Source organism: Canis lupus, chromosome X, assembly GCF_003254725.2.
Source record: "Canis lupus dingo isolate Sandy chromosome X, ASM325472v2, whole genome shotgun sequence".
In the NCBI taxonomy this organism is placed as follows: Eukaryota; Metazoa; Chordata; class Mammalia; order Carnivora; family Canidae; genus Canis; species Canis lupus.
The window spans coordinates 40,276,669-40,290,150 of record NC_064281.1 but is presented as its reverse complement, the minus strand read 5'-3'; the positions used below and the strand labels follow the sequence as shown (position 1 = coordinate 40,290,150).

The 13,482-nt window shown below is 42.4% G+C and overlaps 1 protein-coding gene across 3 annotated transcripts in view; it reads left to right on the top strand.

Annotated features, from left to right (window-relative positions):
• SLC9A7 (solute carrier family 9 member A7) overlaps positions 1-13,482 on the top strand; it is a 148,879-nt gene that overhangs the window by 96,801 nt on the left and 38,596 nt on the right. For all 3 annotated transcript variants that reach the window (XM_025468894.3, XM_025468893.3, XM_049107720.1), the window contains exons 10-12: positions 11-124; positions 2,596-2,707; positions 6,329-6,482. In XM_025468894.3, the coding sequence (XP_025324679.1) occupies positions 11-124; positions 2,596-2,707; positions 6,329-6,482 (380 nt within the window). The remainder of the gene's footprint in view (positions 1-10; positions 125-2,595; positions 2,708-6,328; positions 6,483-13,482) is intronic.

Sequence of the window (13,482 nt, the reverse complement as noted above, 5' to 3'; positions counted from 1 at the left end):
TTCTGTGCAGCTCTTTGAGGTGTTACACTTTCTGGCCGAGAACTTCATCTTCTCCTATATGGGCCTGGCGCTGTTTACCTTCCAGAAGCATGTTTTCAGCCCCGTTTTCATCATTGGAGCTTTTGTATCCTTTTTCGGCTCTTCTGTTTTCTATGTGTACAGGTGACCACTGCTGGGGAAACTCTAATAAGAAGAATTTCTGTTCTGGTTGAGTGACTGAGCCAAGTGCTAGTTCATGGTGTTTTCATGATGAGAGAAGAGAAGGCTTACGTGGTTCATAAAGCTAAATATATTTGATTTAAGGGTTAGCATTTGATCTAAGGTTGTCCTTTTCTGCATATTCTGTGTAAGGTGTTTTTTCTGTTACACTGGTGCTTGGCAGGTGGTAGCTTGTTTTGTAAAGCAGCCTTTTTATTTATTTACTTATTTTTAAAGACTTTATTTCTTAATTTATTTTAGAGAAAGAGAGTCTGTCCATGTGCACATGCATGCAGGAAGAAGGGCAGAAAGAGGGAGGGAGAGGGACAAGCAGACTCTCTGCTGAGCATGGAGCCTGACATGGACCCGAGCCCATGACCTGAGCTGAAATCAAGAGTCAGATGTTTAACCCACTGAGCCACCCACTTGCCCTGTAAAGTACTCTTCTTAGCAGAAGTTGTCAACTGTGTGAGTGCCGGAATCATTTTTTTATTTCATTACTGCCTGAGTTCCAATCCAGGAGGTTCCCAACTGGAAAGACCTGAAGGTTCTGTTACTCTTGTAGACTGCACACTGGTGCAGGCTGCCCAAAGAAGCCTGCAGGCAAATGAACATGCTTTCAGTGGAGTGTCCCTGCTGTTATAGAACACAGTGAAAAAGACTTCTTTTTTTCCAAAAAAAAAAAGAAGAAGAAGAAAAGACAAAGTGGAAAAATACTTGATTCTTTGACTTAGATCCATTGTGAGCACAGTTTTTGGAAGAAAGGCACAGTTTTGGGGATTGGCTTCTCTCGAGGAAGGAGGGATGTGAATGCCCAGCACTGGATTGCCAGCTCAGAGTTTTGATCACTTTGCCTCAGATCCTATTGTTTTTATTGAAGTAAACTTCTCTGGGGCTTGGAACCATAGCAGTCCAGCTCAGCCTGGATTTCAAAATGCTGAGCCGGCGTCCCCTATTGCTGGGAATTTCCTCTTGCCTTTTCTGATGCCTCACAGCTAACCTGAAGAAAAGAAGTGTTTTTCCTCTTCTGGGCTATTCATTTACAGTACAGGAATAGGTGGCATTCCCTAACCAGCTCCATAGTGACAGTGGCCTATTGCCATGTGGAGGCCTTCCGGTTAGAGTGTTAGCTGATTCAGCTGGGGCTCTTCGTTGGTCTTGCCCACTCACCAGACTCACAGCTAAAAATCTGGGGGCTCAGTGTTCTCATTTTTGATTCAGAGAGACCTTGCACATCCTCTGGATTTGCATTCCTAGCATAGCATCCTGTGAGGGAGAGTGAGAGAGCAGCTCTTGTTTACAGAGGAGGGCCTGGCCGGGAGGGCGAGCAGGGCCCTCTGGAATCCTGAAGGCCCCTGAGCGCTTGAGGAGCTTCACGTGGCTTCTGGGATGCTCTCGAAGCTCTCGAAGCATGACCTGTCTCCTTCTGTTGAAAACAAAACAGCCCAACACAGAACCAAGGGGGGTAGGGAACCCAGCTGAAAGCAGAAAAAAACAGGCAGCCCTTTACCCCAGAGAAGGCAGAAGACCGTTGGGCCTTTGCTTCTGTCTGAGGCAGCTGTAGCTTGCGGCAGCTGGTGCTCGGCTGAACCGGAAGCTCCCGGCCCTGCGGCTCCCACGGCGGTTTCCTTCTGTGACCAGGGCAGCCTGCAGCTCTCTCCACTGGGCTTTGGGCTTAGCTCAGCAACTGACAAATGCCCTATTTCCCGGAATTCTTTGCCTTCCAGGCTCCCGTGTTTCCTTGTCAAGACATTTGAGCCCCTCAGGGAGAGAGATCTTCCCCCCTGCCCCCACCACCACCTCCCCTTGAGTCTTGGGAGGAGTAAGAATGCTCCTTAAGTGTACCCAGTACTTTAACTTTCTCATTCGTAGCATCTTCCTGGTCATTTGGGACCCTTACTGTTTACTTCCGACCGAGGCTTATGAACTCTTGCCCAGAAAACTTGCTCTTTACCATTTGACCCCAGGGGTTAGGCGTTTGTTCTTCTGACTCTCCTTCTTATGGAGCCCACACCACTGTTTACTCCTCTCAACACCCCCCCCCCACATCCCTGCCGGGGTACCCGTGCTTTTTTCTGGACCCAAGACCGGGAGACTTGGTCCACACCAGCCTAATTACATCAAGAAGTTCCAACAACACAGTTAATGGGTTAGAAATTACCTCTGGGAGCCAGGAGGTTGGGAAAGTTGGCTAGTTGAATCCCCACCTGTGGCTGAGGCTCACTTTGAGGGAGACTAGACAGCCTGGCTGCCTTGTGCTACCCTCCTACTCTTTGTGCAGTTATCTCCTGGTCATGAGGTATCACAGCATCCCTAAAATTCTCCTCTCTGCCAGAGGCTGGGGGAAGGTACCATTCTAGATACCTGTTGGGTCCTTAACCTCCACCTGGTGGTTAGGTTGCCATCTTTCTGGGCAGAGCTGCACACATCTACCCGCTCTCCTTCTTCCTCAACTTGGGCAGAAGGCATAAGATTGGCTGGAACTTTCAACACATGATGATGTTTTCAGGTAAAAACCCATAAATGTAAAGAAAATGCATTTTGTTTGGCAGGAATGTTAGCATGATTAAAATATCATTGATAAGGTTCATAAAGAGATAGAAGTTCAAATTCCTGGTTCTTTAGTATCCCCCCACAGTGCTGAGTAGACCAACGTACACAGAGTTAAACAGAGTTAATATGATTTTGCAAGCCATACTACCAAATGTGAACATTCTCCCCTAAAATAGACACATCTTCATTTTTATCTCTACCACCCACAGTACCTGAAGATATAGAAGTATTTAAAGTACTTGATAGTTTTCTAGTAGATGTTCATAATCTTCCAGAAGGGCTCCAGATCTAGAATTAGAAAGGAGATAGGCCTTTAATTAAAAAAGAACACAGGCCAAGTCACTCAGTACCTCCCAGCTACAGTATCCACTCTTGTAAAATAATGAAATTGAACTAATTAGTTGAGGTTCTTCCTAGCTCCAACTTTTTCTGAAGCAGAAAACAAAAACCAAAAAAAAAACCCACTTGCATAAACAAGATGAGCCCCAAACCAGAAGTTAACAGCTATGATAGTTCTGCTTAATTTACACTATCTCCCAGATGCCGCCCCCCCCCCCCACTGTAAAGCTGAGAAGTGTGCAGAAGCCACTGAGCAGACAAAGGACAGTAAAGTATGTGGAGGTAAAGGAAGGAGAGAGCAATTGGCATGAGCTGATGGTGGTAAGCATCAGACATTATAGACAAGAGCCAAGTTAGAGCATCTTTGCAGAACAGAGGGAGGAGATGGTAGGGCAAAAGGCTACAGTGATCCTTCAAGGTACTTCTGTCCTGTGTGGGAGATGGGGAGGGGCTGCACAAGAGGCAAAGTGAGCAGCAGCCGTCTTACTGCTACGTAGTAGTGCTCAGGGGCCTCAGAGTCTTACCTAACTCCTAACTCTCACCAATAGGCACTGCTTGGCAAAGCAGTTGCTCTGTGTACTATGTGCTTACATCTGCACTTAAACATGCAGCCTGCCACAATGAGTCCCTTTCACTCTGACACACGTTCATGGAGCATTCTTTTTATAAGCCACAGTTCTGGGTTCTGGAGGATACAAAGACAGCCTCCTTGCAGGGCTCACAGTCCCCTGTGGGGGAGGAAGGTGTGCAAAGAGCTAAGTGTCTCTGGAGAGAGGGTGACAAATTGCACCTAAAAAGTATGGAGTCAAAGTGGAGAAGAGGAGGGCCTAGGGTCATCTTTACCAAGGGGGTAACCTTCAACCTGGGCTTTCGAGAGATGGCTCTCGTGAGGCAGTGGGTTGGAGAAACAGGAGAGCATTGCCAGGCGTGGCTTTTTCCAGGAAGGACAGCAGTGTGGTTTCAATGTAAGACATGCAGGGTAATGCAGAAAGAGGGTAAGGTTGGATGGGGAAACTGCATCTAGGCTGCTGGGAGCCTTTAGGCTATATAGGAACCACCAATTGGGCTCGTTAGAGCACCTTGCCGGGCCCCACCACCAGTGATTTTGCAGCTCTGGTGCGGGCCCCAAGAACTTACATTTCTCATATATTCTTGGCTGCTGCTGGTTTGAGGAACACACTCTGAGAACCACTATTGGAGTCTGGACCACAGAGAAGCTCCAGTGCTGTGCCAAAGAGTTTGGGCTTGACTCAAGAGCAGCTGGGCAACTTTAGAGGTTTCTCAGGAGGGCATGCCAAGATCCTCCTTACATATTCAGAAAGTACTGCTGGAAAAGAGCAAGACCAGCTGGAGATAACTCAGTCACCTAGACAAACTTAAAATATGTTCATTATTTTCTGTACTAAAAGACTGAGAAATACACAGTGCTGTTTAAAGATATCTCCTGTAAAAATTATTTCCTGCTGGGAGCAATCTTGCCATTGAAAGGAACTCAGTTCTTTAAAGTGATGAAAAACCCAAGGCTTCTCCTTCATTTTGCTTACAGTATTTACCTAATAAGAGAAAGACAAATGTAGTACACATTGTCTATCTCTGACCCCCAAGTGTTCTTCTTTGAGACAACATCCCTTTAGAGGCTTAGATATTGATCATTGACAAAGCTGGCTGTCAGGCAATCTAAATCTGTATAAGTATTTCACTAGCACAGAAAACATTAACTTTGCTCTGTTTTTTCATGTCACTTTTTGGAATCATTCTGTGGTAAATCGTGAAGTTCTCAGATTAGTGAATTTACAAAATTATTAGGAAAGGTAGGAACACCTACACAAACAGATATAGTGGGAATAACTTCTCATTCTCTCATAAAATGTACACAGTCTTCCCCCCAGTGAACAGGAACTTATACCATATTATCTATTAAAGACCATGGATTCAGTCTTTACTATAAAATAAATGATGATCATAGTATGAAGAAGGAACAGAAGAGCTTAGATAAACATGAAAATGTGTGGGCATAATATTTTTTTAAACAAACAACATTAAATGTAACAAAATCTGATGCAAGATGAAAATATGAAAACTCACATAGAACAAACATTTGTAAATATATATTAAAAATATTTACTATTGTTTCACTTCTTTGTGAGTGTTGTACTATGTAGATCAAAACATATGCTTTCAAAATTAAAGGTGAGTATGAATATACTTAGCTTCACAAATTTAATTTATCTTCCTCAGGGTGTTTTTTAGTGTAATCGACACATAATGTTACGTTAGTTTCAGATGTACAACATAGTGATTCAGCTTCTCTATAGGTTGTGCTGTACTCACCACAAGTATTTGGTGCTCAATCTTAATACCCATTCATGTGAATGAAGGGTCAGTGAATTATAGCCCCTGGGCCAAATCTGGCTGCTTCCCATTTTCATATACTCCATGGCTAAGAGTGGCCTTTACGGATGGACATCTATAATCTAATGACAGGGGATCCTAACTCTGAAATCCAATTAAGTGAAATATACTCCTCCAAAAGAATTCCATTGTTTTCATTAATGCACCTATATTATAACAAATTGTACTCCATTATTATTATTCTATTCTTGGCTTCCATTGGTAAGATTTTGTGGAAATTTGTTTTTTCTTGTATATATAAGTACCCACACTGTATCCTTGATTTTTTCCCCTTGCCCCACAAAGCATAAAACATTTAATATCTGACCCTTTACAGGAAAAGTTTCCAACCCTTGATGGAGATCAGGTTATATCATTTCTTCTTTGTGTTGCTTTGCTAAGGAAATGTGGAATTGTTCTGTGGTTCATGGCACACAGGCCACAAATATGCATTTGGCATATTCATACCTAGCCTGTTACTTAAGTTTATAATGACTGTAGAGTGCCTGGATCACAGACCTAGAGAGCTTATGTTAGTTATTTCTTATTTACATTTCCTTTTACTTCATGTTACAAGCACGAGAACTGTTTCAGTAATAAGAGTGTTATTATCCTAGAATATGTTATACAAAGTACTGCTGTGTTTTTCTCATTACATTTGGGCATTTTACAAGAAGAAAACTTCCAACTGGAGAAAACCATATTCCCTTTTCTTCTTTCTGAAGAAGACAACTTGACTTGCAAACCATACGTGGATATAGTTCACTAGCCCCGAGTGGCAGCAGTGGATTCCAGGACATGTTGTCATTTGGCCTTATAACCAAATCCTCTTCTTTGGTCCCTGCAGGCCTCAGGGGGGCAATGGCATTTGCACTGGCCATCCGAGACACAGCATCCTATGCTCGCCAGATGATGTTCACGACCACCCTCCTCATCGTCTTCTTCACCGTCTGGGTCATTGGCGGAGGCACAACACCCATGTTGTCATGGCTTAACATAAGGTCGGTTTGAAACCATGGCCAGTTTCATGTCTAATTGTGTCACTGTGCTCACCCAGGTGTGAGACAGCCTAGTGTTCGGAAGATTTTTATGGGGTTTTGTTTGGTTTGGGGGAGCAATTAAAAAACAATATGTAAAAATTCCGAATGTCAGATTTTCCACAAGAAAAAAGATGGTCATTAAGAGTTTTGTCAGTACGAAAACACAAGGCTTTTGAAATATCCAGACCTTGCTAGAACAGTGACATTAGGGCAAGAATTCAAAAGTCCTAAAGCTGCAGGCAATAGAACGGACATAACTGCTGGCAACGTCTGGCATTTCACAGTCCTTTCAAATCAAACTAAGTCCTCCGAAATAATCTCATCCACCAGAAATAAAAAGAGGCAATTTGAGTTTTGTTTCTAGGAGGAAATTGCTCTGTTACTTCTTACTCGAGTGCACAGAGGTGACATTTCCTGCCTAACCCTCATTTGTTGCAGCCTCCTGGATGTTCCCCGCCTGTGGTTTTGCAGCTGTATCAGGATGGAGAGCACTGATCTAAAGTTGATTTTTTTTTTTACGAGCGTTTGAATTGCAAAGTATGCTTGTGAGCCCCAGCACCTGACAGTAAAGATGACGCTGGAACAGAGGTCACGAGTCACAGAGCCTAACTCTGGCTCTGTCTTCAAGGCAAGCCCTTCCTGTCTTTGGGCCTCAGTTTCCCTGAATGGTAAATGAAAGCAGGCTGTCAGATCTTCTACCAGCCCCTTCAGGCCTCACTGTATGTGTTCTGCCTCATGGGAGGTGCTCCCACCACATCCCTCAGTTTGGAGTCTGCAGAGAGTGATTGTGATCAGAGCGCGACAACACTCGGGGCGTGCATGGGTGCAGGGAAGAATACTCTGAAGAGCCACCAGGTGGCAGTGTTTTCCTCTTCCTCTGCGGGCCTTTAGCTTTTTTTTCCTTCTCTAGAGCATAGAAAGCACCAGACTGACAACTGCAGAGCATACCTAGCTTGAAGGAGAGAGCTTATCCAGACCTCGTGGTCATCCTTAGAGTCGGGGGTGGGGGGACTGGAATTTGGGAGAAAACTGGAATTTGAGAGAATAGTTTCCACCACCTCCTCCCCATCAAGGACTTGTGTACTGATGGCAGGCAGGGATTCCTGGGCTTGGCCTCTGCCAGCGGCACCATATCTGGGCTCCTTGTGGCTCTGCAGAACCTATGTGGGGCTAATTGGTGGCAGCCATAGAATAGCTGACGCTTGTGTGATGCAGGCGTTGTACAAAATGCCAGGCCTGCATTAAGACCAACTTCATAGCATTCCTATAAAGAGGCTACTACGGTCATCTCCATTTTAGAGTTGATAGAACTGAGGCATAGAGCAATAACTTGCCCAGGTCACATAGCTTTAGGGGGATGAGCCAGGATTTGGGCTCCGGCAGTCTTGCCACCCAGTCCACAGCCTTGACTACTGTGCTTTACCACCTGTAAGAAGTTTGCCTGCGTCAGGGACTCCTCCCTCTGTGTCGTGAAATTTGGGATGATTAGAATTTCAATTTCCTGATGTGAATCTCAAGAGTAGTATTAAGAGAAATAATTCATCATGGGAATATAAACCTGAAGAACAAAATGGACAGATTTTTGCCTCTAAACTGGCATGCAAGATGGTACCAGCCTTGTTCTGTGTTAGAATAAGGGTAAAAAAGGAGGCTTACCCTGCACACAGTTGAGAATCTTTAAGAATCTCAAGATTAGGGGCGCCTGGTTGGCTCAGCCATTGAGTGTCTGCCTTTGGCTTGGGTCACGATCCCATGATCCTGGGATAGAGCCCTGCATTAGGCTCCCTGCTCAGTGGGGAGTCTGCTTCTCTCTCTCCCTCTGCCCCTCCCCCACTCCCTGCTCATGCTTGCTCTCTCTTTCTCTCTCTCAAATAAATAAAATCTTTTTTTTTTTTTTAAAGAATCTCAAGATTGACCTCTGAGGTTACTTCCTGCTCCTCTTTGGTCACTCTCAGTAGGTACCCTGGAGGCTCAGAGCCTGATTAAATCATGTTTGTTTTTCATGCTAGTTTATAAGCCTTCTACCCCACAGACATATATAGGACCAAATAATTTCCCACTGAATGGAGAGAGTTGACTTGTGACATTTGGCACTTCTGATAACCCTTTTCAGGACTGGATCATTAAAACTGTCCTATCCAGCACTGAGAGTTTGGGTAGCTCTCCCTGAGGCACAGAAGCTGTATATATACACACATAAAATAACTGTATTGTTGTGGAAATATTGATGTAATGTATATATAGCACCCAGAACATAGCAGCTAGCATACAGCGAGAGACCAGGAAATGACTATGTATGTGACTGGGTATAGGAGAGATCTAGTTTCTCTGCATCCTTGCCAGCATTTGGTGTTGCCACTATTTTTCATTGTAGTTGTTCTAATAGGTGTGTTGGAATACTTCACTGTGGCCTTAATTTGCATTTCTCTAATGATTAACGATGTTGAACATCTCTTCATGTGCTTATTTGCCATTCATATATCTCCTCCTGGTGAAACACCTGTTCAAACTTTCTATTTTCTAATTAGATTGTTTGGAGTTTTTAATTGAGTTTTGAGAGTTCTTTCTTTATAGTAGATACCAGTCTTTTGTCAGAGGTGTGATTTGCAAATATTTTCTCTCAGGCTGTAACTTGTCTTTTCATCCTTTTAGTGGAATCTGTCATAGGCCAGAAGTTTCAAATTTGAGGAAGTGCCATTTATCATTTATTTTTCTTTTACGCATTGTGCCTTTGGTGTTACATCTAAGGACATTCCATTAAGCCCTAGGTCCTAAAGATTTTCTTCTGTTATCTTTTGAAACTTTTTTAGTTTTATGCTTGACATTCAAGTCTATGGTCCATTTTGGGTTAATTTTTATATAAGATGCAAGGTTTAGGTTGAGGTTTTATTTTATTTACCTATGGCCACCCAGTTCTGGCACAATGTGTTAAAAAGACTAGTCTTGGGGCTCCTGGGTGGCTCAGTCGGTTGGGCATCTGCCTTCGACTCAGGTCATGATCTTAGGGTCCTGGTATGGAGCCTCACATCAGGCTCCCTGCTCAGCAGGGAGCCTGCTTCTCCCTCTCCCTCTGCCTCTCCCCCAGTTAAGCGTGCTCACGCTCTCTCACTCTCAAATAAATAAAATCTTTTTAAAAAACTAGTCTTACTCTATTGAACTACTTTTATTCCTTTGACAAAACCCCGTTGGCTATATACATGTGAATCTGTTTCTATTCTGCTCTGTTGATGAATGCTTTCAACCCTCCACCAGTACCACACTGTCCTGATAACTATAGTCATGTAATAAACTTTACTATCAGGTAGAGTGAGCCCTACCACGTTATTCTTTTTCAAAATTGGTAAACCTATTCTAGTTCTTTTCCATATATGTTTTAGAATAAGCTTGTCTATCTCAAAAAAAAAAATCTTGCTGGAATTTTCACAGGAATTGTGTTAAACCTGTGTATCAGTTTGGGAAGAATTGCCATCTTTATTATGTTGAGTCTTTCAATTCATGAACATGGCATGTTTCTTCATTTATTTATATTGTCTTTGATTTCCTTCATCACTGCTACATGGTTTTCAGCATACAGTGCCTGTACGTGGTTTGTTAGATTTATATTGGAATCTTTCTTCTTTTTTGAGCAATTATATTATTCTATCTTTAATTTCAATTTCCATGTGTTCATTGCTAGAATATAGAAATACAATTGGTTTTTATATTTTTTTAGAGAGGGAGAGAAGAGGGAGGGGCAGAGGGGGAGAGAGAGAATCTTAAACAGGCTCCATGGCCAGCACAGAGCACTGATGCAGGACTCGATCCCACAACCCTGAGCTCATGACCTGAGCTGAACCCAAGAGTCAGAAGCATAACCAACTGAGCCACCCAGGCCCCCTGGTTTTTGTTATGTTGTTCTTATATCCTGTGACCATGCTGAACTCATTAGTTCTAGGAGGGTTTTGTTTTGTTTTGTAAATTCTTTGGGATTTTCTACATAGACCATCACATCATTTGCAAACAGAGACAGTTTTATATCTTCCTTTCCAACCAGCATACCTTTTATTTCCTTTTCTCGACTTACTGCTCTGGCTAGGACTTTCAGTATGATGTTGAGTAACAGTGACATGAGCTGACATCCTTGTCTTGTTTCCAGTTTTAAGGGGAAAGCATTCAGTCTTTCACCGATAAGTGTAATATAGCTGTATGGTTTTTGTAGATCTTCATCATCATCAAGTTGAGGGAGTTTCTGTCTATTGCTAGGTTTTTGAGTTTTTTTTTTATCATAAACAGGTGTTGAATTTTATCAAATGCTTTTTTCTATAGAGATATGATCATATTATTTTCCATGCTTTGCCTGTTAATATGGTGGGTTACATTGATTAGTTTCCCTTTTTTTTTTAGAGAGAGAGTGCACATGTAAGTGGGGGGAGGGGCGAAGGGGAGGAGAGAGAATCTCAAGGAGGCTCCACGCCCAATGCAGAGCCCAACACAGGACTCAGTCTCGTGACCCTGAGATCATGACCTAAGCTGAAATCAGGAATCAGACATTTAACTGACTGAGTCACCTAAGCACCCGTTCCCCTTCATTTTAAAACTAACTTTCAAATATTAAACAAGTCCTACTATCCTAAAACAAACCCCACTTGGTTATGGCGTATAAATTTTTATATGAATGCTGAATTCTATTAGCTGTTATTTTGTTAAGGACTTTTGTGGTCTGTGTTCATAAGGGATATTGGTTTACACTTGGGTTTTTTTGTTTTTTTTTTGTTTGTTTGTTTGTTTGTTTTTTGTACTGCCTTTCTCTATTTTTTTGGTTCCAGAGTAATCTGGCCTCACAAAATGAGCTGGGACATGTTCCCTACTCTTCTGTTTTCTGGAAGGCATTGTGTAGAATTGACATTAATTCGTCTTGAAAGTTTAATGGAATTCTCCAGTAAAACCATCTAGTCCTAGAGACTTCTTTTGCAAGAATTTTTAAATTGTGAAGGCAATTTCTTTAATAGTTAAAGGGCTATTAAGATGATCTGTTTCATGCAGCACCTGGGTGGCTCAGTCAGTTAAGTGTCCAACTCATGATTTCAGCTCAGGTCATGGTCTTAGAGTTGTGGGATCAAACCCTGCTTTGGGCTTCACACTCACCGGGGATTCTGCTTGAGATCCCCTCTCTCCCTCTCCTCCCACTCATATGCTCTCTTTTGCGCTCTCTCTCTCTCTCTCTCTCTCTCTCTCTCTCTCTCCCTCCCTCTCCCTCTCTCTCTTTCTCAAATAAATAAATAAATAAATAAATCTAAAAAAAGGTTATCTGTTCCATATTGGGTGAATTGTGGTGGTTTGTGAAATTGATCCATTTCATCTAAGCTGTCATGTTTATGTTTGTAATATTGCTTTGTTATCCTTTTGATGTCTGTGAGATCTATAGTAACACTCCTTGTTTCATTCCTGATATTGGTAATTTGTATCTTCTCTCTTTTTTTTCTTGTCAGAGGTTTGTCAATTTTATTGATCTTTTCAAAGAACTAGCTTTTTATTTCATTGATTTTCTGTATTGTTTGTTTTCTGTTTCATTGATCTCTGCTCCTATCTTTATTTTTTTCTTCTTTCTGTCCAACTCTACCCAGATAGCATAATGAAACAAATAGGTGGACAATACATATGGTGTTAGTGCATTGCATTTCCCAGATATGAATACATTGTAATTATGTAAGTGTAGAAACTGACATTTATCACATGATCACATGAAAAGAAGTTCCCTCTGAAATAAAGTAATGAGATTCATTGGGTTTTCTGGCCTGTGGTTTCTGATGTTACTTCATGACCATGAATCATTTACATGAACCAGTTTCTTATTCTAAATTGATTCAGAAACCCCCTGAAGTTCAGCGTGGTGTTTTGACCTCTGTGACGAAAGTACAATCAATACCTACTTGTTCCTTACTTCTCCAGGCTACTGACAGAGACCATGTGGTGTTAAGTGGTTGCTCAGAAGACAAAGGCCCACGGTGGGATTTGGAGTTCCATCCTAAATAATTAGAAGTTAGTTGTGATTTTTAACCATGGCTATGTACTAGTCTGCGTATAAGATAAAAATGAAAAAAAAAAAGATAAAAATGAATATTCCACAAATCCAAAGCTAGGTCACTGCCCTCCAGAAATCCAACTTAGCTTTTTGGTATGTTGTGATCAATATTTTAAAACATAATGGCAGAACGCTCCAGTTATTTCCTATTAATGCACAGACTACATTTTTTTGTAGTCCCTTGAGCAAAGGTTGTTATTCACAAAAGGCAGAATTTTGGCAATTAAAAAAAAAAAAAGACCGCCTTGTATGTGTCCAGAGCACATTTTGGCAGCGTGGTGGCTGTTCTGTTTAGAGCACCCCAGCTTCAGGTGACACACATGTCAAGTGGTAGTGATGGTGGGGGTGGAATGGCACATGTGTGGCAGTCAGACGAACAGGTACTCTTTGCACTCTAGAGTGCAGTCGTGCAAACACTCAAGGACAAGTAAGGATACTCTGCTCAGTATAATCCTGTTAGACTGAGAATTTACGATAAAGCTCTTTGCCAGATAACTTGAAGAATAAAGGCAGGGAGAAGCCCTGAGCTCTTTATGTAATAGCATTTGTAACTGAATATTTTTTAAAGTGATTAAGGGTGCCAGCATGTAATTAGAGGGTGGATCCTAGGGCGCCTGGGTGGCTTGGTTGGTTGGGCATCTGACTCTTGGTCCCAACTCAGGTCATGATTTCAGGGTTGTGGGATCGAGCCCCGTGTTGGGCTCAGCACAAAGTCTGCTCGAGATTCTCTCTCCCTCTCCCTCTGCTCCTCTCCCTTCCTTCCCCTGCCAAATAAATAAATAAATCTTTTTTTAAAAAGAGGGGGCAGGTACTGTGAGGTGAAGAACTGGAGCTCTGGGGTGTGAGAGCCTTGGCCACAGTCTTGGTTCTACCATTTTCTACCTTTGTGACCTTGGGCAA